Raw genomic sequence first — 24,828 nt, forward strand, 5'->3', positions numbered from 1 at the left:
CAGAATATCTCACATTCATCATCCAGATGGTCAGCTTCTCTTAAAAAATTAGATCTGGAAACCTAGCTCAAGTTCTAACAAGGCAACAGTGAAATACAGTTTCCTTTTGTGGAAAGAATATGATTTCATTACTTTACCACGGTTTCCAACATAGCCTATCTCTCCCCAACATTAAGCATGGTGTCAGTTCTCAATTTTTATCATGCTCACACCATGGGTTTTCTTTGTAACAATATAGAAGTATTTTTCTGTGCCCACATCTCTATCTAGAATGGAAAGTCCGATCAGTGTAAAAATAGACATTGTATTTCATGTGCTACAAGAAAACAGAGAATACCTATATTTTTGTTGAAATGTAAAAATTTTCTACCTAATTCTTATGAAAACCTTTAACCCCTTTGCTACTTTTCCATTATTTTTCTAGCTTCTGTGGACATTTAAGTCTGTGCCTTGTGCTGGACTCTCAACAATCCAAAATTTTAAAAAAACAATCTTACTTACAGCTCACCACACAGACTCCTTAAGTAATTCGGTGTCCTTGAGTCAGGTATGCTGAGTATTGCACTAAGGAGGCACTAGCAGTAAATCATCCAGGTGTCTAAGACCGTGAGTTTGGACAGTATTGTTTAAACATCTGAAACCTAAACAACCTGCATAAGTTGTTGAAAAAAAAAGACTTTCTGTATGAATTAAGATCAGGTACTGGATTGTGATCTCTCCACTTAAGCACATAATGTAGCTGACTATTCTGTTCCTTGGCATTTCTTTAAGTGAAAAAATGCATTTTATTGTTTTGAATTTTTTGCATGTCAACATTTCTGAAATCAGACAGATTTATCTGACAATCAATGTATACATTTGATGTGGCAATATTTTCTTTTTAAATTTCTAAATAATTGTTATTAAATTGATAACCAACTAAGCAAACAGGAAATTAAATAATACTCATTGTCTTAATATATACACTTAAAGATCCTAAATAGTAAGAAAAAAATGCTAAAGAATTCAGGCATAGCAGCAGCTAGAGAAAGGAAACAGTTTTGGAAAGGTAATCTTTCAGATCACTTCAAATCAGTTATGTAGGTGGTTACCTACTTCTGAGTGAGGCTGTTCTTAGTGTGTTGTCATTGGCCATATTTTTAACTCCAAACTATTTTGTCTTCCCTAATATACTGCAAGAGTTTGAATTACCTTCTCTGTGTAGCCAAATTACATTTGAACTACATGAAGAGATTCAGATACTCACATAAGTAAAACCTGGGCAGAGAATCAATTTGTTGCCGAAGTCTTTAGTCATTTATCTATTTTGTCTGTATATGTATATGCATATATCTTTATATATAAACACATATGTGGATGCAACTTCAAATATAAATGATATTTGAATTCTCTGGTGGCCTCATACTTAGTTCATATAGTTGAAACTTTGATTTTCCACTTAAGAAATTATATAGAATATACACCTCATACCTGCCTTGTGCTGGATCTCTTGCCTCTTAAGTTCCTATGATTTGGCAGGGGTGGAGAGATAATTATTGAAGTACATATAGAGTCCGTTAAATTAGGGTGAAATTAGGTTGAATTAAGATCATGTTCATGAACTCTGATAGAAATGGTCAGGAGCAGGATGAAAGGCCTTATTTTGTGCTTGAAGATTTAAATGTAGTCCTATGGAAAATATATCAAAGACAATTTGAAGTCTAACTAAACCACCTGAGTCACCATTGGTAGGAATAGGATTGTATCCTTGGGTCTGCTCTAAGACCATTTAACATAAAAGATCACATACACACAAAAACGGGGAAATGGGACATTTCTTTTTTAAGTTCATGAAGTTATACCCTTTATAGAAAAGAAAACTGAAGCAAGCAGCTATATATATCTATATGTCTATATGTATATGTTTCCATTTAACTGATGTGACATATGAAAACTGTGATGTATACATCCTCATTTCCTTGTCATCTCTGATATGGTGCTATAGTTGGACACTTATCTTGATTTAACTCTATCAGAATTTATTCACTCAGCAAACATTTATTGAGAACTTTTATATGGAAGATACTCCATAAGTGCTAGAAATGCAAATATGAATAAAAGACTCCCTATTATTAATGTTTTTGATTAAGTGGGAAAAAAATCAGAGGGCAGGCCTTCTTAATAAAGTTTAGAATATGCAATTATAGAGCTAAAAGCCCTTTTGTTCTCCTCTGTTGGACACTGTATTCCATTGTCACCTATTCCTACTCTCATTAAACCTCTTATAAGCCATTTCCCCTTAGACTGCAATAGTTATCATTATTCTTATTTATATATAAGGAAAATGAAGCAAGGAAATTTTGCAACCTGCCCAAGATCACATAGTTAATGAAGTTGCAGAGCTGAGACTAGAATTTCCTGGATCCTGCACCCAGGATCATACCATTCATGTGGTTATTTGCAGTCTCAGAAGTAGTTTAAAAAAATACAATAGATGATTATATGACAGTCATGATTAAAGAAATCAGTAAGTTGCCTTAATAAATGATGGGATTTTTAGGTCTTTTGTAGTTCACTCTTCTCAACAACTTATGACCTGTAGTTAGAATTTCTGATCTCTCCTGGGCTCTCTTGATTTTTATTCCCTAATGCTTCCAAAGGTCTGAGAAGGGCATAACCAAAAGCAATTCATCATGTTTGGCCAGCAGAGATCCATATTTCCCTGGGGCAAAGCAATGAACCTTTGAGTTTCAAACTGCTTGGGATATTGAGTCCAAGCGTTCAGATTACAAACATAAAACTAAAAGAAACTAGTAGTTCTGGAAAATGCATTCTCAGCCTTAATTCTATCCATACTTTCTCAGCAAGAAACAGTGGTACCATAACACATACAGGAACAGTTCATCTCTCTCCCCTCTCTTGGGACTAGGAAAACACAGTAGGAATGAATGACCAATTACAGCAGTATAATCTGTATGTGGAAGGAAGAGGAGACTGTGTATTTAGTAAAGGCCATTTCTAATGTGGCTCTGGAAGCTGTGCCAGATCTTTAATGGATACCTTGGCTGCATGAAAACAGCAGGAAGCTATATTGCACTTCAGATGCTACCATTTAGGTGGCCCCCTGCTACTGGTTCTGCTGACAAGCAAGTTGTACACATAGAAGGAAGGGCAATTTTTCAGGGAGCTCTGACTTCTGCTGGCATAGCATTCTTTTTAAAGCTTTTTCTACTCACTGAAAAAAAAAAAGCCTCTGATTGAGCAAGGGCTGAGGCCTTGCTAAGAGAATATTTAGCTTCCTATGTAAGTAACTCACCTGCCTTCCAAGAAGTTTTCCTGTGTTTGATTTGCAGGCAGCTCAAGTGACTGAGAAATTAAAGGCCAGATTGGTTTTAAGGGTCAAAAGAAGGAGGAAATCTCTGAGAGGCCCAGTTGGAAGGCATATTTTACTGTAATTTGCTGCCATGTACACTCATCAGTGTGGTCTGAGTTCTCTTCTAGGCATCTGAACACATCAAAAACCTTTCTTCATACTTTTTTCTTTGTTTCTCTCTGCTGAATTTTGAATAATTTCCTCATAGTTACCTTCTTCTTCACTAATTCTCTCTTTACTTGTGACTAACTGCCATTAAACCCATTCGTTGGGTTTTTAATTTTATTTATATTTTTAGAAATTCTTTTTGGTTCCTTTTCAAATCTTCTTAGTCATTCTATATAGTTTCTTGTTCATAATATATATTTTAAGATTAAAAAAATATTCAAATGTCATAAATATGTTTATCAGGGAGACTGTCTCTGATAATTCCATCATCCAAAGTACTCTTGAGTCAGTTTCTTCTATTATTTCTTCTGGTGCTTGCTTGTGATGCCTTGTTTCTTTTGTGTTTTGTACTTTGTTTATGAGCTGCTCATTTTCCTTAGACTTTTAATTGTGAAAATCCTTTGAGATCTGGGGTAGAGATGTGTTCTTCCGGAAAGGATTTACATTTACTTCTGTGAGTCTAGGCTCTCTTAATTATATTCTCAGTTTGTGGGCTTTCAGATGACCGTGTGAAATTGGGCTGTAAACCTGAGAGAAGCCAGTTTGTGGTTCTAAAATCTTATCCACCATTTTTAACCAGTGCTCTCTAGGCAGTTTCAAGGTTTGACAGAGTTAGTTTTCTTGTAGTTTTCTGCAGAGTGGGTTATTTCTGGCCTACCCTTTCCCTGAAGATATAACCCTTTATAATCTCAGTTGTAAGAAGACAGATTTCTGCCTTGGACAGGTTTGGGCTTTGGATACTAGTTTCCATACACAATGAAACCATGAAAACTGAAGTTCCAATTCACTTTTTGGGGAAAAGATCTCAGAATAAATGCTGTCCAACCTCCTGTGCTTATTTGACTGGCTTCCTCCATCACTAAACCTCTGCTTTGAGATGGATACAATTCTGTGTATCCTGCCACATTACTGCAAATATAAATCTTAATTAAAAACACTCTATGAAAGAGATTTTGACTCAACACACAGCTATTTTTATAATTTCCTTTTCTTTGGCTGGGGTGGAATGCCTCATTATTCTTTTCTTCATGTAATACCAGCTTTGTTACCTCCACTTCTGGAGATGAAAATATATTAAAGTTTCATCAGAAAACACATAGAGACTGTCTGCATGTTTAGGCACTTACCTGAATGCAGAGACATGAATTGACTTGTCATCTAATTCCTGGCAAATATATAGCTGAGATAATGGCTTTCTTGAGAAAGAGAAGAAGATTGATTGTCTTCAAGGGCCCTAACACCACCCACTTCTCTAGATTATCTGTGCTCTATTATTCTCAGCTTAGAACATTAGACAGCAGTATATCTAGACTAGATTATCTTAATTGCTATAGGAAAATTTTCACTGAATTCTGATTGAATAGTACCCCAATTTTTATGGAGCAATACTGTAACTAATGGTTATATATAAAAATTAAAGTATTATACTTACAAATAAAATCCAAAATCCCCTTGAGGCTTTCAAAGTTCTGCATTACTGGCTTCTACCAACATTTCCTAACTTTCATGAGCTGGTTTCCCTCCAGTTCACAATTCTCCAGTCACACTGAGCTTCTTTCAGTCTCTAGCTCTGGGCCTCCATGTGTGTTGAGCCTTCTTAGACTTTCCTTCCTTCTCTTCTACTGGAACATTTCTAGTCATTGTCTGGTCTCACCATAGATGTCTTTTGCTCAGAGAGGTCTTTCCTGCCCACTGATTATAAAATAACTTTAAAGTTATTAATACTTGGCATTTTATAGAATTTATCCCATACTGTATTTGTATCTGATTGTGGCTGTTTAATGACTTCTTTCCCAGTGACCTGTGTAAGCTCCTAGAGGCCAGAGAATGTGTCTGGTTTTTTACTGGTATTTCAATAAATACTCAAATTTACAAATAACAGCATAGCATAAAATCTTCTCAACTTCATTTGCTCTAAAATGAAGATAATAATTAACTTCCACATTTTCTAATGGAAGTTAAAAGAAAATGTTGGCATAAGAAGTAGATACTGGGCTTCCCTGGTGGCGCAGTGGTTGGGAGTCCGCCTGCCAATACGGGGGACGCGGGTTCATGCCCTGGTCCAGGAGGATCCCGCATGCCGCGGAGCAGCTGGGCCCGTGAGCCGTGGCCGCTGAGCCTGCGCGTCCGGAGCCTGTGCTCCGCGGCAGGAGGGGCCGCAGCAGTGGGAGGCCCACGTACCGCAAAAAAAAAAAAAAGAAGTAGATCCTAAAGTAGACATACAAATACTCACTGTATACCATGCCACGAACTCCACCACCAACAGTAACAAATTCATATGTGTGCTTCAATAAAATTCCAAATGAGTCATGTCATAGACCTAGTTTTTGTTTTGTTTTGTTTTATTTTTAAGTAATTGAAACAATCAATGAGAAAATATAAAGGTCTCTCTGAGAACAATTTGAGCTTATAACAGAAGGATGAGTTAGAATTGGCTACATGAAGTAAGAGGAGAAAACTCAGCAAACACAGTGGAGAGAAGGAATAGGAGTTCCAAAAACTGAAAGAAGTCCACATGTAACTGGAATGCAGGCAGTGAATAGAAGATTTGTGTGAGATGTTGCTGACTAAATGGTCAAGGATCATATAAGCCTTATAGGTCATTGTTATGGACTGAATGTTTGTGTCTCCCTAAAATCCATATGTGGAAGCCCTAACCCCCAATGTGACTGTTTTTGGAGATAAGGCCTGTGGGGTTATCAAGCTTAAGTCACGTCATAAGGGTGGGGCCCTAATGTAATAAGGCTGGTGTCCTTATAAGAGGAGAAAGAAGATAGCAGAGCTTGTTATGTCTCTGCCATGTGAGGACACACAAGGAAGTAGATGTCTATAAGTCAGGAAGAGAGCCCTTACCAGAAAACAAACCCTGCTGGGCCTTGGTCTTAGAATCTCCAGCCTCCAGAACTGTAAAAGAATAAAATTCTGTTTAAGTCATGCAATCCATGGTATTTTTTCATGGCAGCCAAAGCAGACTGGCATAGTCATATCAAAGATGTAAGTCTTTATCTTAAAAGTAATAAGAAACTATTGAGTGGTACTGTGTCCTGACCTAAAACAATTTGGCCTTTCACCATTGTCAGGTTCTTTTGGTAAATATTTGTATTCACTAATAGTTTGAGTAGGTTGTTCACATGGATGGTATTATTATGAAAGAAATTCTTCAATTTAATACTATCAGATATATGGAATTGAATAGAAAGAAGTCATGAGAACATAAATTCAGGCACTATCCTTAGACACTTTGGCATACTTCTTACATTAAAACAAGGCCGATGATATTCTTTTTAAATGCAGGAGCAGCCAACCGGATTGTTTAATTACATAGTAGAATTCTGCATACAGTAGATAAACTCAGGACCATTAGAACTCTAGAACTAAAGGGCTGTTCCCAGTTTATCAGGACAATATGCTTGCGAGATTTTCATTCTTCATTAATGCAAGAGTATTAGCCCTAATATAACATTTCTAGTGAACCATGTATCTTGAATACAACTCATATTATCAGTGAAAAATTGTTTCTAACATTCTTCATGCTAATTAAACCCTCTGATATCTATTTCTATGGTTATATGTCAGGTGCATATGTAACCATTCCTGAAGTGTGCATTCCTGGTTAGTGTACTTCAAATGCTAACTAACAACCCCTAAACTGTAAACGAGGTTAATTTAGTCACATGTATATCATACTATTTGTATTTAAACATTTTAAAAGCAAATCATCTGAGAACATAACAGATTTGTCAGTGTGGATGTGATACAGTCATATTTCTGCTTTTAGATCCCTGGTGAAGGAGGGTTTAACATATATAAACCACTAAATGTGATATGGACATTAACAGAATGAAAGATAAAAATCATATGATCATCTCAGTAGATGCAGAAAAAGCATTTGACAAAATTCAAAATCATTTCATGATAAAAACTCTCAAAAAATTGGGTATAGAAAGAATGTACCTCAACATAATAAAGGCCATATATGACAAGCCCACAGCTAACATCATACTCAATGGTGAAAAGCTGAAAGTTTTTTCTCTGTGATCAGGAACAATGCAAGGGTGCACACTCTTGCCACTTTTATTCAACATAGTATTGGAAGTCCTAGCCAGAGCAATCAGGCAAGAAAAATAAGTAAATAAAAGGCATGCAAGTTGGAAAGAAAGAAGTAAAAGTGTCTCTGTTTCCAGATGACATGATACTTCACATAGAAAATCCTATAGAATCCACCAAAAAAATTTTCAGTAAAGTTGCAGGGTATAAAATCAACATGCAAAAATCAGTTGCATTTCTATACATTAATAATGAACTATCTGAAAAAGAAATAAAACAGTCACATTTACAGTATCATTAAAAACAATAAAATACCTAGGAATGAATTTAACCAAGGAGGTGAAAGACCAGTACACTGAAAACTATGGCATCGATGAAAGAAATTGTGGAAGACACAAATAAATGGAAAGATATCACATGTTTATGAATTGGAAGAACTTATATTGTAAAAATGTCCATACTACCAAAGTGATCTATATAGTCTGTGCAGTCCTTACCAAATACCAGTGGCATTTTTCAAAGAAATAGAAAAATAATCTTAACATTCTTATGAAACCATAGGGACCATAATTAGCCAAAGCAATCTTGAGAAAGAAGAACAAAACTGGAAGCATCACAATTACTTATTTCAAACTATATTACAAAGCTATAGTAATCAAAACAGTATGTACTGGCATGAAAAACAGTCACATAGATCAATGGAACTGAGTAGAGAGGCCAGAAATAAATCCACATGTATGTGGTCATCTAATTTTGACAAGGGCAACAAAAACACACATTGGGGAAATGATAGTCTCTTCAATAAATGGTATTGGGGAAACTGGATATCCACACACTAAAGAATTAAACTAGACCCCTATCTTGCACCACTCATAAAATTTAACTTGAAAAGGATTACAGACGTAAATGTAAAACCTGAAATCATAAAACACCTATAAGAAAACATATAGAAGAAGCTCCTAGTTCTTAGTCTTGGCAATGTGTTTTTAAATTTTGACACCCAACCACAGGCAGCAAAAACAAAAATAAACAAGTAGAACTACATCAAAGTGAAAAGATTCTGCACAGCAAAAGAAACAACCAACAAAATGAAAAGGCTACCTATGGAATGGGAGAAAATATTTGCAAACCATATTTCTGATAAGGGGTTAATATACAAAATATATAAAGAACTTTTACAACTCAGTAGTAAACAAACAAACAAATAATCCAATTAGAAAATGGGAAAAGGACCTGAATAGACATTTCTCCAAAGAAGATATGCAGATGGTCAATAGGTACATGAAAAGGTGTTCAACATCACTAATCATCAGGAAAATGCAAATCAAAACCATGGTGAAATAGCACCTCACACCTGTTAGGATGGCTACTGTCAAAAAGACAACAGATACCAAGTGTTGTAGAAGATATGGAGAAAAGGGGATACTTGTGCACTGTTGGTGGGAATATAAATTGGGGTAGCCATTATGGAAAACAGTATGGAGGTTCCTCAAAAAAATAAAAATAAAACTAACACATGATCCAGTAATCCCATTTCTGGGTACATATCCAAAAGAAACAAAATTAGTATCTCAAAGAGATATCTACTCCCCCACGTTTTTTGCAGCATTATTCACAATAGCCAAGATATGGAAACAACCTGTGTCTGTTGACAAATTAATACATAAATAAAATGTGGCATGTATATCTATACTATATCTATGTGTGTATGTATTTATCTATCTATCTATGCATAATGGAATATTATTCAGCCATAACGAATGAAATCTTGCCATTTGGGACAACATAGATAAACCTAGGGGGCATTATGCTGAGGGAAATAAATCAGACAAAGAAAGACAAATTCTCTGTGATCTCACTTATAAGTGGTATCAAAAAAAAAAAAAAAAACCCCACACACAAAACACCTGATCTTGTAGAAACAGAGTAGATTGGTGGTTTTCAGGGACAGGGGGTGGGGGAGATGGGGAGATGTGTGTTAAGGGGTGCAAATTTCCAGTTACAAGTTCCGAAACTCTAATTGATAGTTTGTTATACATATTAACAATATTGTACTGTAAACTTGAAATTTACTAAGAAAGTAGATCTTAAATACCCTCATATCTCTCTCCGTCTCTGTCTCTGTCTCTGTCTCTGTCTCTCTCTTTCACACACACACACACACACACACACACACACACACACACACACGATAACTATGTGAGGTGATGGATTAGCAAACTTTATTGTTGTAATCATTTCACAAAGTATACATACATCAGATCACCACATTATACACCTCAAATTTACATGATGTCATATGTCAGTTATACCTCAGTAAAGCTAGGGAGGAAACAAAGACGCAAAATCCCAAGCAAATAGAAAGAGATCACTTATGAGCAGTTGGGAGAATAGACGGGGGATGGCAGAGATGCTGTGGGAATGCCATTTAAGGAAAGCATGTGAAGAAAAGTTGAGCTATGATAGATACACTTTAGATAGAAAGAAACTAATGGATTTGAGATGTCTTTAGGATGAAAATTTCTTTGAGAAGATAAACAAAATTGATAAACCACTAGCCAGATGCATCAAGAAAAAAAGTAAGAAGACTCAAATTAATAGAATTGGAAGTGAAAAAGGAGAAGTAACAACTGAAACTGCAGAAATACAGAGGATCATGAGAGATTACTACGAGCAACTATATGCCAATAAAGTGGACAGCCTGGAAGAAATGGACAAATACTTAGAAAAGCACAACCTTCTGAGACTGAACTAGGAAGACATAGAAAATATAAACAGACCAATTACAAGCACTGAAATTGAAACTGTGATTAAAAATCTTCCAACAAACAAAGGCCAGGACCAGATGGCTTCACAGGTGAATTCTATTAAACATTTAGAGAAGAGCTAACACCTCTCCTTCTCAAACACTTCCAAAATGGGAGGAACACTCCCAAACTCATTCTATGAGGCCACCATCACCCTGATACCAAAACCAGACAAAGGTGTCACACAAAAAAGAAAACTACAGGCCAATATCACTGATAAATGTAGATGCAAAAATCCTCAACAAAATACTAGCAAACAGAATCCAACAGCAATTAAAAGGATCAAAAAACCCCATGATCAAGTGGGGTTTATCCCAGGAATGCAAGGATTTGTCAAATATATGCACATCAATCAATGTGATACACCATATTAACAAATTGAAGGAGAAAAACCATATGATCATCTCAATAGATGGAGAAAAAGCATTCGACAAAATTCAACACCCATTTATGATAAAAACCCTCCAGAAAGTAGGCATAGAGGGAACTTACCTCAACATAATAAAGGCCATATAAGACTAACCCACAGCTAACATCATTCTCAATGGTGAAAAACTGAAACCATTTCCACTAAGATCAGGAACAAGACAAGGTTGCCCACTCTCACCAGTGTTATTCAACATAGTTTGGGAAGTTTTAGCCACAGCAATCAGAGAAGTAAAAGAAATAAAAGGAATCCAATCGGAAAAGAAGAAGTAAAACTGTCACTGTTTTCAGATGACATGATACTATACATAGAGAATCCTAAAGATGCTACCAGAAAGCTAATAGAGCTCATCGATGAATTTGGTAAAGTAGCAGGACACAAAATTAATACACAGAAATCTCTTGCATTCCTATACTCTAATGATGAAAAATCTGAAAGAGAAATTAAGGAAACACTCCCATTTACCATTGCAACAAAAAGAATAAAATACCTAGGAATAAACATACCTAAGGGGACAAAAGACCTGTATGCAGAAAATTATAAGACACTGATGAAAAAAATTAAAGATGATACAAACAGATGGAGAGATATACCATGTTCTTGGACTGGACGAATCAACATTGTGAAAATGACCATACTACCCAAAGCAATCTACAGATTCAGTGCAATCCCTATCAAACTACCACTGGCATTTTTCACAGAACTAGAACAAAAAATTTCACAATTTGTATGGAAACACAAAAGACCCAGAATAGCCAAAGCAATCTTGAGAAAGAAAAATGGAGCTGGAGGAATCAGGCTCCTGTACTTCAGACTATACTACAAAGCTACAGTAATCAAGACAGTATGATACTGGCACAAAAACAGAAATATATATCTTTGGAACAGGATAGAAAGCCCAGTGATAAACCCATGCACCTGTGGTCCCCTTATCTTTGATGAAGAAGGCAAGAGTATACAGTGGAGAAAAGACTGCCTCTTCAATAAGTGGTGCTGGGAAAACTGGACAGCTACATATAAAAGAATGAAATTAGAACACTCCCTAACACCATACACAAAAATAAACTCAAAATGGATTAAAGACCTAAATGTAAGGCCAGACACTATAAAACTCTCAGAGGAAAGCATAGGCAGAACACTGTATGACATAAATCACAGCAAGATCCTTTTTGATCCACCTCCTAGAGAAATGGAAATAAAGACAAAAATAAACAAATGGGACCTAATGAAACTCAAAAGCTTTTGCACAGCAAAGGAAACCATAAACAAGATGAAAAGACAACCCTCAGAACGGGAGAAAATATTTGCAAATGAAGCACCTGACAAAGGACTAATCTCTAAAATTTATAAGCAGCTCATGCAGCTCAATATCAAAAAAACAAACAACCCAATCCAAGAATGGACAGAGGACCTAAATAGGCATTTCTCCAAAGTAGATATACAGATTGCCAACAAACACATGAAAGGATGCTCAGCATCACTAATCATTAGAGAAATGCAAACCAAAACTACAATGAGGTATCACCTCACACTGGTCAGAATGGCCATCATCAAAAAGTCTACAAACAATAAATGCTGGAGAGGGTGTAGATAAAAGGGAACCCCCTTGCACTGTTGGTGGGAATGTAAATTGATGCAGCCACTATGGAGATCAGTATGGAAGTTCCTTAAAATCTAAAAATAGAACTACCATATGACCCAGCAACCCCACTACTGGGCATATACCCAGAGAAAACCATAATTCAAAAGGAGTCATGTGCCACAGTGTTTGTTGCAGCTCTATGTACAATAGCCACGACATTGAAGCAACCTAAGTGTCCATCGACAGATGAATAGGTAAAGAAGATGTGGCACGTATATACAATGGAATAGTTCTCAGCCATAAAAAGAAAAGAAACTGAGTTATTTGTAATGAGGTGGATGGACCTAGAGACTGTCAAACAGAGTGAAGTAAGAAAGAGAAAAACAATTACCATATGCTAACACATATATATGGAATTAAAAAAAAAAAAAAAGGTTCTGAAGAACCTAGGGGTAGGACAGGAATAAAGACGCAGATGTAGAGAATGAACTTGAGGACCCGGGGAGAGGGAAGGGTAAGCTGGGACGAAGTGCAAGAGTGGCATGGACTTACATACAGTACCAAATATAAAATAGATAGCCCAGGGAGATAGTCCAGCTGCATAGCCCAGGGAGATCAGCTCGATGCTTTATGTCCACCTAGAGGGGTGGGGTAGGGAGGGTGGGAGGGAGACGCAAGAGGGAGGAGATATGGGAATATATATATATGTATAGCTGATTCGCTTTGTTATACAGCAGACAGTAACACACCATTGTAAAGCAATTTTACTCCAATAAAGATGTTAAAAATAAAATAAAATAAAAGTAAAGTAAACAAATAAAAGAAGCCAATGGATATATTAAATGTTTCAAGGGAATTGAAAGTATCACAAAGGATTTCTGAGCTTAACTTTCTCAACTACATGTGTGGAAGTGATGTGTAGTGGTTTGGGGAACATTGGTAAAGACCAAGTTTGAGAGTGGAAGGGCATGGTTGTACACTTATGCCTATTGATTTTTTAGACATCAAATTATCTTTGAATTATGTTTGAATTATTTTGGAATTTGAATTATCTTGGGAGAGATGTTAAGAAGGCAGTTTAATGTATTGCCCAGGATCTAAGAAGAGGGTTTATATGTGGAGACGTAATTTGGGAGTCGTCTAATTGCCCTTTGATGATAACGTTTATTAGCATGCCTAGGAATACCGAGAGAGAGAGAGAGAGAGAGAGAGAGAGAGAGAGAGAGAGAGAGAGAGAGACAGAGACAGAGACAGAGACAGAGAGAGACAGAGACAGAGAGAGAGAGAGAGAATATAAAGTGAAAATCAAACCTATGTCTCAGCCTTGAAGAACTCCTTCACTAAGGACCTGTTACAGAAAGATGAGTTTGTAAAGAAGAAATAGCCATAGAAATAGAAATAGAAAGAAAACTAAGGGAATATTATAGAAGCTAATTGAAGAGAAGGTATCCAGAGGAAGAGTGCGTCATTGGTATTATTATAGTGGAAAATTCAAGAAAAGTGACTTAATATGTCCATTTTAGGGACAGAGGGGCCATTATTTATCTTTGTAATATCTATTTATGTTGAATGATGAGGTGGAAACTGGATGGGGTGCAAGAAAAAAAAATGGAAACTCAGGAATTTTCCAAGGTTCGTTAATTGCTGTTTGAAACTAGATCCCATTTTCCATGGAATAGTGTCCTTCTACACATTCTCACGTTGTGTACAGTTCACATAATATAAATTGCTCTTTTGGCTTAAGGTATTTTTGTTGTTGTTCTGAAACTATTTTCTCCAGTTAAATAAATGAATGTTTTATGTAGGGAATCCCCAGAATCATCTAGCTGCTGGGTGTATGTTGTATCAATATTTTGGGACTTTCCCAATATTTTGGCAAATACCATTTGTAGGCTCTTACATAATACGTGACATTGATTATAAGGCATACTTAAAGGAAACATTTTCACAATTTAGCTTAAATCCAGTCCTGGAGGGAACATGTGCTTCTGAAGCATGGTTCTGGTTTATTTTCCCAGTATTAATTCCAAGATTTTCTTAGTTATTCCTAGTTATTCTCTCTGCCTCTTTAATATAAATTATAAAGTTATAGGTGAAACTGCAAAATCATGAACTATGAAGTAAAAGCACGTAATTGCTTCACTTTGGATATTATTAATTCAAAACACAATTAGATTCTAACAATCTTAACTCATTATTTTGTGTCTACCCAGTCTTATAAATTATCTACATTTGTTCTCAAAGAAGTCTCTCAGGCTTATCTGCTATTATTTCTTAGTAACGTTAACAACACATTTTTATGAGGATTATAATATGATGTTCAATCTACAATTCAATTAATGTGATAAAATACATTATATAAGAAGCCCACAGATCCACCATCAGCTATCGTTCTAAGCTGCATAAATTGTATGTGTAATCAAAATTATGGCCTATTTGCATGTAAATCTCACTTCTCCCTTAACAAATGTTCACATGGTTAAATTATGCCAATTTAGTTTAAGCATACCCTTTTAGTCTATGAAGTTTTAGACTCCATTAGATTAAAGAAACTGAAAGTAACCTCTTTGAAACCAGAATTCTAATTGGAAATCTTAAGACTTCAAAACAAGAATCTGTTCTGAATTTCTGTTGTATGTGTTTAGATGGGTAACCTCCTTCAGGTTTGCTTTCTTCTTTAGCCTTTTTCCCTCAGGAATTTAAAAGAAAAACTAAAATGAAATATCAGTTCACTAAAGCAGGCACCCTGCCCCAAGGTTTGGCAAAGTGCATCCTGTCTCACTGTTCCTTCTGAGGATCTACAAAGAAAAAAATCAGTTTACTAAAGTCAGCCCCTCTGGCCAAAGTCTTTCTCACTTCCAAATAATGAATTCTAAATGGAAAAGAAAACAAAAAGTAGAATGCCAACATCTTGTTAAGAGTTTTCAAGAAGTTTCCAAAATTTTATGAAAGTGAAAAGAAAAAAATAAATTATACTGAAAGACAGAACTGGCCTGGTAAACCAACTTGCAAAGTGATCACAGTTACTACTTCAGGGCTGTGAAGTGCTCTTCTCATCAAATGGAATTTCTCTGCAAATGCTCCATAAGTTGCCCAGGTGATGGCAATAACAAAAGCCTTACTCATAAAGGTTTTATTTACAGATATATTTTGAACAGAGTTTAGGAGGGCAGAGGTAGTCCAAGTAGGAAATTTAAAAATCTGGAATTTTCGGAAACAACAGGGAAAGTATTATTTTGCAGCACTAAGTATTCCAATCCAATGTGGATTTGATCAGAATTAACTTCTGGAGTAGACCCCTACTAGCCTAATTTCTGGTTAGCACCTGAAAACAATTTTCATGAAAAATAGAAACACTTGGAAAACGTGTCTTTCAAGATATCTAAAAGTTAAATATTTTATTTTTTTCTTTACTTCATATGACTATATCAGTGATATACTTAAAGACAAGAATGGCTTGTACATTTTCATTTCAAGGTTTAGATGAAAGTTTCAAATTATGCAACAAGGGGTCACTGATGCAACTCTAATGGCCACTGAAAAATCGTACAATCTTTCTGCTCATAGAGCATTTAATGAATAAAGGTAGATGTGGAGAGGAGAAAAACATCTGCACAAATACTAAAACTGCAAAAGTTAGACTCACATAACGAAGGCAAGAGTTAATTGCTGTGGGTATTGTTATGATACCCTAGGCTTACCACACCCTCTGTACTCCCTGAGTCATATGTTACGAGTCCCCACAAGGAAGTGATTTAGTTTGTGAAATGCCTCCTGGAACTATTAAACAATTTAAAATGAGTACAATGGTGTAACAGCCTTGAGAACACAGAGACATCCTTTGGTATTCCCCAAAATGTGTTCTGGAAAACACGAATATGGAGATATGCTCCAGAGGGAAAAAAGCATGGCGTGCTCAGCTAAGTTTGGAAAGCACCACGTGGTATCCCTCTCAGAGAATCGCTGTATGCGTTAGCACCATAGAGGTTTGGGAAATACTTCAGTAAAAAAGAATTTGACTTTGTTACCTGCATATTTCTCAAACTTACATGACACGGAAGCCCTTTTTATAAATAACACCCGCTAGCATCAAACAGAACTACTGAAATAGGCACGTGTTTGGGGAAATACTGATAGAAGGTTACTTCATGATTTGGAATCAGTGTCAAGCCAGTTAAGCTAAAAGATAAATTATGTATGCCAGTCACTGGAATGGAATATTCTTTTTTTAAAGTTAATAAAATAAATTCTCACATTCCAGTTTATATGTCAAGTTCTGAGAGTTCCAGTGGCCTGAGGTGGATCCTCAGAGGCTCTCACCTTTGTGTGCGTGTGCAAAAGAATTGTGGTCTGGCTCTGCAAAACAAAGGATTGGATGCAGAAATATAATGACTGCAGAAATAAGGGACTGGCACATTTTAAGATCTTGACTGGGTGAACTGTACAAGTGCTTACTATTACTCACTAACATCTGCATTATTCCCCTGCAAACTCTTCCCCACCCCAGAGTAATGTCTAAGCTGCAAATTTGACCCCATTACTCACGTTCCTAATGTCTTTCAATGGCTCCATATCATTTTCTGGATAAACTTTTCAAAGTTTCTAGAATTTATTATAACCACGATCTCTTTCTTTTCTAAGATTAAGTTGGAGAAATGGTATGCATTTATCCAGATGTTTTGATTTGCCAGATCCACTGAAATAGACTCTTCTAGCTGGACATGACTATATCACAACCTACAAGCCATGGAATGTAGTTAATATAAAATCTTTTGGGAGGAAGCACAGCAGCCCACTTTCTAACACTTAATACATTGCTTGAAATAACAAGGATTTGTTATTCAGTCCTTGTAATTTCCAATATTTGAAATGGCCTGTAATGTAAAAATAACATGGGCTCAAAGGAAATTTTCTGGGCCTACTAAAGTTTAATAGAGAACAAAATAAAGTTTAATAGAGAACAGTCATGCCTTTGACGTGCAGTGTGGCATGGAGAATAGCTCCCAATGTCTCTGTTATTGTTTTGTTCTCTTACACATAGCTATCAGAAAGGGAAAAAGTGAGTATAGTTGAGAGCACTTTGTGACTAAAAAAATATAATGGGATTCATGAGTGAACCACATTAATGTAATTAGGTTCATAAAAGGAATTGCCTGAATGAACGCTGTGGTTATTCCCAGGATGGACATTATTGAATACCTTCAGCATTCTATATAGGATAGAAACAGTCTGTTCATGGTGGCCATGGGAAGCAGTACCTGAGGGAGAGTACATACCTTATATCCCTTCACTCTTGGAGCAACATGTGCCATTTAAGGACATTGATTCGCGAGTTGTCCACTCTGTCATTTCTCCCTCCTGGCATAATAATCCACCGCTGTAATCTGCCTGTTTATTTGTTGAGGTAACGTCCGTTATGTCACTTTTTAGGCTTAATAAAGTGACATAATCTACAGCCTTAATCAAATGGCTGTACCGTCCATTGATTCATTGACTCAGGAGATGATACCATCACATCTGAAACAGAACCATTTTTCAGCTTTTCCACCAGCAGCATCGCTTGTGCAGGGTTCCCAGATTTCCTGTTACAAAAAGGCTGAAGGCTTAAGTAATCCTGATGGGAGACACTGCTCCATGTACACTTAATCCCTCCTTGAGCAACCTACTTTTCTGAGAAATACATAAATGAACGGAAGACACTGCAGGTTAGGTGCATTTCATTTCAAGAAGATTGCCTTTTTACTGTTTCTTGTTTTCTGTTGTTCTGAAGCTGTCAAAGAAGAGTAGAAATAAAAGGTGGAAATAAAGATGTTACAGTTGAGTAATGGAGTCTAGGAGCCTTAGCTTTGAAAGTGTATCATTCGTTATACAGCAGAACACCAGTGTTACTAGTGCTTTTAATGTTTTTAAATGCCGCCAAATGTTTCTGTTGACTAACTTATTCCCAGGGGGTCCCTATAACTCTTTCAGGTTACTCGGGTACTGCTTTCTAAATTACCATGGTGGTGAATTCAATTACTACTGTACTCTTTCAGTGGCCTAAAAGAATAAATGGTCTTCCTAAAATGTTTTTCTCTTTGAAAGGTCTAGAGTATTAGAGCTGGATAGGACCTTAGAGATTATCTGATTCAGTGTTCCATAAACTTGTCTGATGACAAGACTCTCCTGAGAACTTGTTTAAAAAAATATAGATTCTCAGGCTACTCCCCTGGATACTCTGTTACAATACATTTGACATGGAGCCCAGGAATCTACATTTTGTAACAAAGAGTCCAAATAACTCTTAGGATCAGGCAGGTTTGGGAAAAGCTAAATTAGTTCCACTTTTTAATTTTATGGATGAGGAAGCAGATGCCTAGATAGATTAAGTGATTCATCTAAGTTATACTGCACAAAAAATTTGAAAAATTGAGATTAGTTCAGGAAAAAAAATATTGTTGGGCAACCTTCATGCATCCCATAGTAGGGAATGTATTTTCTTAGAATTTAAGCCTTCTGTATTGAATAGAACAATGCTATTTAGAAGATTGTGGGAGAAGTGATGAGACACTTTACTCTGTATATGACAGTGGAATTCTCTGTACACAACAGGGAATGATTTTGCTCCACAAGTGACATTTGGCAATGTCTGGAGATAGATTTTTGGTGTCACAACTAAAGAGAAAGAAGTACTACTGGTATGTGGTGTATAGAGGAAGGGATGCTACTAAACCCCCTGCAAGGCACAGGACATCCACCCACAACAAAGAATTGCTTGGACCACAATATCAATAGTGTCCAGGTTGGGAAAGCTCGGTATTGATTGCTTCTTGAGCATTATCTCCCCGTGAGATACTTAACAGTACTATCTGAACACATTTGAGGAGTAGGACACAGTTTCCAATTTTCTTCCTGAAATTAGATAGAAAGCCTTATATCATAGCTAAGCAGGTCATTTATTGGTCCATGTTAGGCTATACTTAGACTGGATGAAATTTTTTTTTCCCCCCTTAGGACCATACAGTAAATCTTTTAAGGATTCCTCCTCTTTCTTCTACTCACGTATCTAGACCTGTCATTCCTAGCACACCTCAATTACGTCTCCTTTGACCTTTCTGCATTCTGTATCTAAATCACCCAAACTCTAATTCCCTGGGATCAGCTAAAAGCTACAGTGTCAATGTCTGCTGATTTTTAACAGAAATTGAGACAGAGTTTTGGTCATAATCTTAATGCAGAGGCTAAGTGAATAGAATACACAATTTGCTTAGAGTAACTTATTTTCCAAATCAGTATGATTTTCTTTTCCTAATATTTCTCAATTCTGTCTCCTCTCTGTCTGTTATCAGTACTTAATTCAGATCCTCATCATCTTTTTAATAAACCATTGAAATAAACACTTAATTTTTTCCTCCAGATTTTTTCCCACCTCAGCCTTTTCCTGATTAAACCAATCAGTAGTTTCTCCTCACCTATAAGAATGTTTCTCAAATGTGGATTACATATGGCATCTTTTTTTTTGAATTTTATTTTATTTATTTTTTTATACAGCAGGTTCTTACTAGTTATCCATTTTATATACATCAGTGTATACATGTTAATCCCAATCGCCCAATTCATCCCACCACCACCACCCCGCTTTCCCCCCTTGGTGTCCATACGTTTGTTCTCTACATCTATGTCTCTATTTCTGCCCTGCAAACTGGTTCATCTGTACCATTTTTCTAGGTTGCACATATATGCGTTAATATATGATATTTGTTTTTCTCTTTCTGACTTACTTCACTCTGTATGACAGTCTCTAGATCCATCCACGTCTCTACAAATGATTCAATTTCGTTCCTTTTTATGGCTGAGTAATATTCCATTGTATAAATGTACCACATCTTCTTTATCCATTCGTCTGTTGATGGGCATTTAGGTTGCTTCCATGTCCTGGCGATTGTAAATAGTGCTGCAATGAACATTGGGATGCATGTGTCTTTTTGAATTATGGTTTTCTCTGGGTATACATATGGCATCTTTTTAAAGAGGAAACATTATTTCATCTCAACTTGTATCATCTTAAATTATTTGATTATAAAATCACTTATATATGTGTAAACATAAAATCAAATTCATCCTCTTTATGCTTAAAGCTTAACACAACTATGAAACCAAAACAAATTTTCAAATTAAAAATGAATCAAACTATTCAACAAAGAATAGTTGAATATTATTTTCTTGTATTTCTTTATATTATTGTGAAGGGAAAAAATCACAGAATTAAGAATTCTCTTTGTTAACTCACATAAAAGGCTTTGAGTTTGAGCATGGTTTTCTCAACAACAGGAAACACTGACTTACAGAATCGAGTCCAGATGCCACGCAAGGCATATGAAGTCCTCAGTGTCCGTTGTGGTCCTTTTCTCATCCCTCCAGGCTCATCTGTGGGCATTTGCTACTTCAGCACTTATTACTTAGTGTTACTGAGCTCATCAGGCTGCCCTGCCCCCATACTATTTCAGCTGTCTGTGCTTTCGCTTGTGCTACTTGGTCTACGTGTTTTTTTCCCCACCAGTTTTGTGTTTTATGTTTCTTAATCATCCTTCAAGATCTAACCTAGGTGTCATTTCCTGTAAAACCATTCCTAGAACCCCAGGTTGAAATGTACCTCTCCTCTGTGGATTAAGGGCACCCTGTGCTCTTCTGTAGCCTTGTCTCCTCCCTTATAACAGTGCTCTGTCCATCCCCTCCCTCTACCATGAACTACCATAAGAGTAGGGGTGGTACCAATAGCACCCAGACCAGGCCCTGCCATGCCAGTAGTCACTCCATAAATATATAGTAAACTGAAGTGAAACATTTTCAACTAAAGACCCATCTCTGGTAACCACATTGCTTTTTGTTTCTTTGTATGTTTGTTTGTTTCCAATGCTTGGAATTGAATATACTTTAAGAAAACATGACATAGTTGAAAAATGCACTGGATTTAGAATCATAGGACTTGAGTTCACATCTTGTCATTTGTTCTTGTGTGTAAAATGGAGATAATCACCATCTCACATTCTTTTTGCAGATGTGCAAAATTCTGGCATGATGTTTGGCAAACAAGCATATATAATAAGTATTAGTTTCCTTCCTGCATTATGCTTTACTTCTTTTTATGGACTTTAGTGATTTAAAATTATTATTGTTACCAGTGAAGCTTCAAATCTGTATACCTCCCTATCGCCATTAGATTCAGGTCCGGTATTAATTATTTTTCCTGAACTGAGCTTCAGCATTGCTGTATAAAGTAGATGAGACAATCAGTCTTTCCTTTTCATCCTCATAGGCTACTTCACTCCCTTTAACTATTTATATTTATTCAGAACATATTTCTTTTCTTTTATTGCCACAGGCATGAGAGAACCTCTGCTTTGTTCTTATTACTTAGAGAAATCTGTCTTCTTCCTTCTCTTTGTAGGTGTTTTTCATCAGAAAGCATCCACTTTGAGAAGCATTTTCTTTACCTGCATTATATTATTGAATTTACCTTTTTTATGCTTTCATATGGTTATTAGAATCTATAGCTTCAGTTCTTTGGGTAATAGGCTTAAGGCTCCTAGATAACACAAAATTTATTGTAGAAGTAAGTCATGTGGAGTTCAGCAAGATAGAAAATTTCTCTAATCAGTGGGTTTCTAGCTCTTACATGTGTTTTATAAACAAAAATAGATCAAAGGTACTACAGAAGGCATTCCTAATAAAAAAATTCTTAATAATGGATACATTGGTACAAGCAAATTCAGACTTAGATGGCAAAGAAAATGTTCACAGATATGGGAATAGCCAGAGGATGAACTAATCTACAAAGGGATGCGATCATTGTCACTAGAGACAAAGTATTTGAGCTTCAACTTAACATTGAAAGGATAGGAATAATGAAACCAATTTGTCATAAAGCAGCAGGCATGAGTTGATGATCCACAAGAGATCCCTATTATCACAAATTATTCTCTGGTTCTGTGCCTTCCTAAAGACTGAAAGCTATGTGTGGCACAAGTGCTTTTGTACTGGATTAAGGCTGCACCTGTCATACTCTGATCCATTTCACTTTCAACCAACTCTCTGAATTCAATTCAAATTAAACCTGTAGTGCCTTTTGGTGAAGAGATTCATGACTAACAGGAAAGAACTTTGAATGTTTGGAACCTTAGAGGAAATGCATTTGGTTCTGTTTTAGTCCTGTTTGTCACAATCATGGAAAGTACCACTTTACCATCTGGTAGGAAATAAAAGAGAACCTTAGGGTCTTGTTTTCTAAGTTGGGAATAAAATCATTTGCGTTTGCAAATCTCAGTGAGCAGTTATAAGTTTACAAGTACTGACCTCAGGCCCTTTTGTATCCATGTTGCCTGCATTTGGGCCACAGTTAACATATGTCATTGCTAGAGACTGAGCACTGTTTGACAGCTTGCACTGAGAAGAGACGTTGACGGAAAGAACTCCTCCATGTGTTTCTGCTTCTATATCTCTTGTTCAGTATAATTATCTGTTTAAAAAAAGAATTATTAGGGCTATTATGGACATGTACATCTGATTTCATGATTTTTTTGGCTTGTTCTCAGTTGGTTTTAACTTCTTATGAGGATACCAACGTCCATTTATATTTCAGATTAGCTCAGAAATGTTCTTTCTTTGCTTTTGTGTCAGCTATTGTGTATGCAAAATTACATCTTTTGATCTTGAAGATTTTGAAGACTATTGGAGGAGAATGTAAAGATAATTCCTCAAGAGAATGACAAGACAAGCCACAAGCTGGAAGAAAACATTTGCAAAAGACATATATGATAAAAGACTGTAATTAGGTTCATTGATTGTAACAAATATAACAAATGTTACTCTGGTACAGAATGGAGAAGGCATGCATGTATGGAGTCAGGAATTACATGGAGACTCTGTGCTTTCCATTCAATATTGTTGTGAACCTAAAACTACTCTAAAAAAATTGTTTTTAAGAATGATAAACCGAATGCATCATGTCACATGGTGTGAAAGAAGGGTTATAAAAGTGTAGAAGCTCAGAGAAGAGTTGGCTTATTCAGCCTAGGGAGGTTTCGAAAGGACTTCACAGAAACAGTGGCTTTTAGACTGGGATTTAAAAGGCAAGTAGAATTTCATCTGTAGGAAAGTGCAAGGCAAGAAGTACTGGTAGAAATGAGAAATGGGAAGGAGGTTAAAAGGAATGGAGAAAAGGAGCAAGAAGAAGAGGAGGTGGTATGACATACCCTGTGAATGCCTTGTAATTCTGACTGAAACCAGAGTTTATAGTAGGCATAGGCAGGTCACTGGAGTAGTGGGGCATGTTGGCATTTTAGCCATTTTATCAGCTGGACATTGTTGTCTCAGTTTGCCATTGAATTTTCCTTTTTTATGCTTTCATATGGTTATTAGAATCTATAGCTTCAGTTCTTTGGGTAATAGGCTTAAGGCTCCTAGATAACACAAAATTTATTGTAGAAGTAAGTCATGTGGAGTTCAGCAAGATGGAAAATTTCTCTAATCAGTGGGTTAACTAACTGCGCAAGTTCACATAGCTAATCAGTGGCAGAGCTAAGACTCAACTCCAGACATCATGATGTCAAAACTTACCTGCCTGGCCACACTGCAAGACGTGGTGTGGGTGAAACCTTTAAAGTGAGAAGAATTAAACGTGGATCAGATGTCATCGCCTATCTTTTGTTTTTGCAGGTTTCTTTGCAAGGAAATAGACCAGCAGCTTCAATCAACTGCAGTTCTGTCATACCTCCATGATGTTTCCCTTGGTCAGAAACGCACTAAGTAGCCTCAGGATTCGAAGCATTCAGCAAATGAGGGCAAGACAGAGCCACTCAAAACACTCACCAGATTTTCATGACAAATATGGTGATATTATACTAGCCGGTGGAACCGCTTTCTGTGTTGTTGTGTGGGTGTTTACAGCCACACAGGTTGGAATAAAATGGAACCCCTCCCCTGTTGGCAGAGCCACCCCAAAAGAGTGGAATGATGAGTAAGCATCACAGTTACTGTAATACACAAGTGTCTCAAAGTCAGCTTGTCATTTCAGTACTCTGCTGTGCATTGAAATATAGCATAATCGAAGAAATAAACTGCATTTGAAAACATTAAAAAGTCTCTGAAAATAGTCATTATAGTGCCTGAAAGCAAGGCAGTAGCAGTGGGTATAGATTACAGGGGATTATGAATAATAAATATTTGAAAGTAGAATTAAGGAAGCATGTATTTTTCTGGCTTAATGATTTATGCTAGGTATCTTTCAGTGGACATACACACATAGGTACTTAACAAATTAATTTAATTGTTTGGCAAATCCTATTGAATCTTTCTTAAAAACATATTCATAATTGACCATTTTTCACATCCTTTATCTTTCCTTCCCTGACCTGAACCACTATGCTTTTGCTGGGATTATTATAAAAACTCTCTAGCCAGTCTCCTT

At 36.3% G+C, this 24,828-nt stretch overlaps 1 protein-coding gene across 1 annotated transcript in view; it reads left to right on the top strand.

Moving 5' to 3' along the window:
* Positions 1 to 24,490, top strand: part of COX7B2 (cytochrome c oxidase subunit 7B2) — a 166,297-nt gene extending 141,807 nt beyond the window's left edge. The window contains exon 3 of the mRNA XM_027103045.1: positions 24,078 to 24,490. Within this exon, the coding sequence (XP_026958846.1) occupies positions 24,137 to 24,382 (246 nt within the window). The 5' untranslated portion in view covers positions 24,078 to 24,136 and the 3' untranslated portion in view covers positions 24,383 to 24,490. The remainder of the gene's footprint in view (positions 1 to 24,077) is intronic.
* Positions 24,491 to 24,828: the final 338 nt, after the last annotated feature.

This window comes from Aethalodelphis obliquidens, unplaced genomic scaffold (genome assembly GCF_003676395.1).
Source record: "Aethalodelphis obliquidens isolate GAN/ISIS:26980383/991018 unplaced genomic scaffold, ASM367639v1 scaffold6, whole genome shotgun sequence".
In the NCBI taxonomy this organism is placed as follows: Eukaryota; Metazoa; Chordata; class Mammalia; order Artiodactyla; family Delphinidae; genus Aethalodelphis; species Aethalodelphis obliquidens.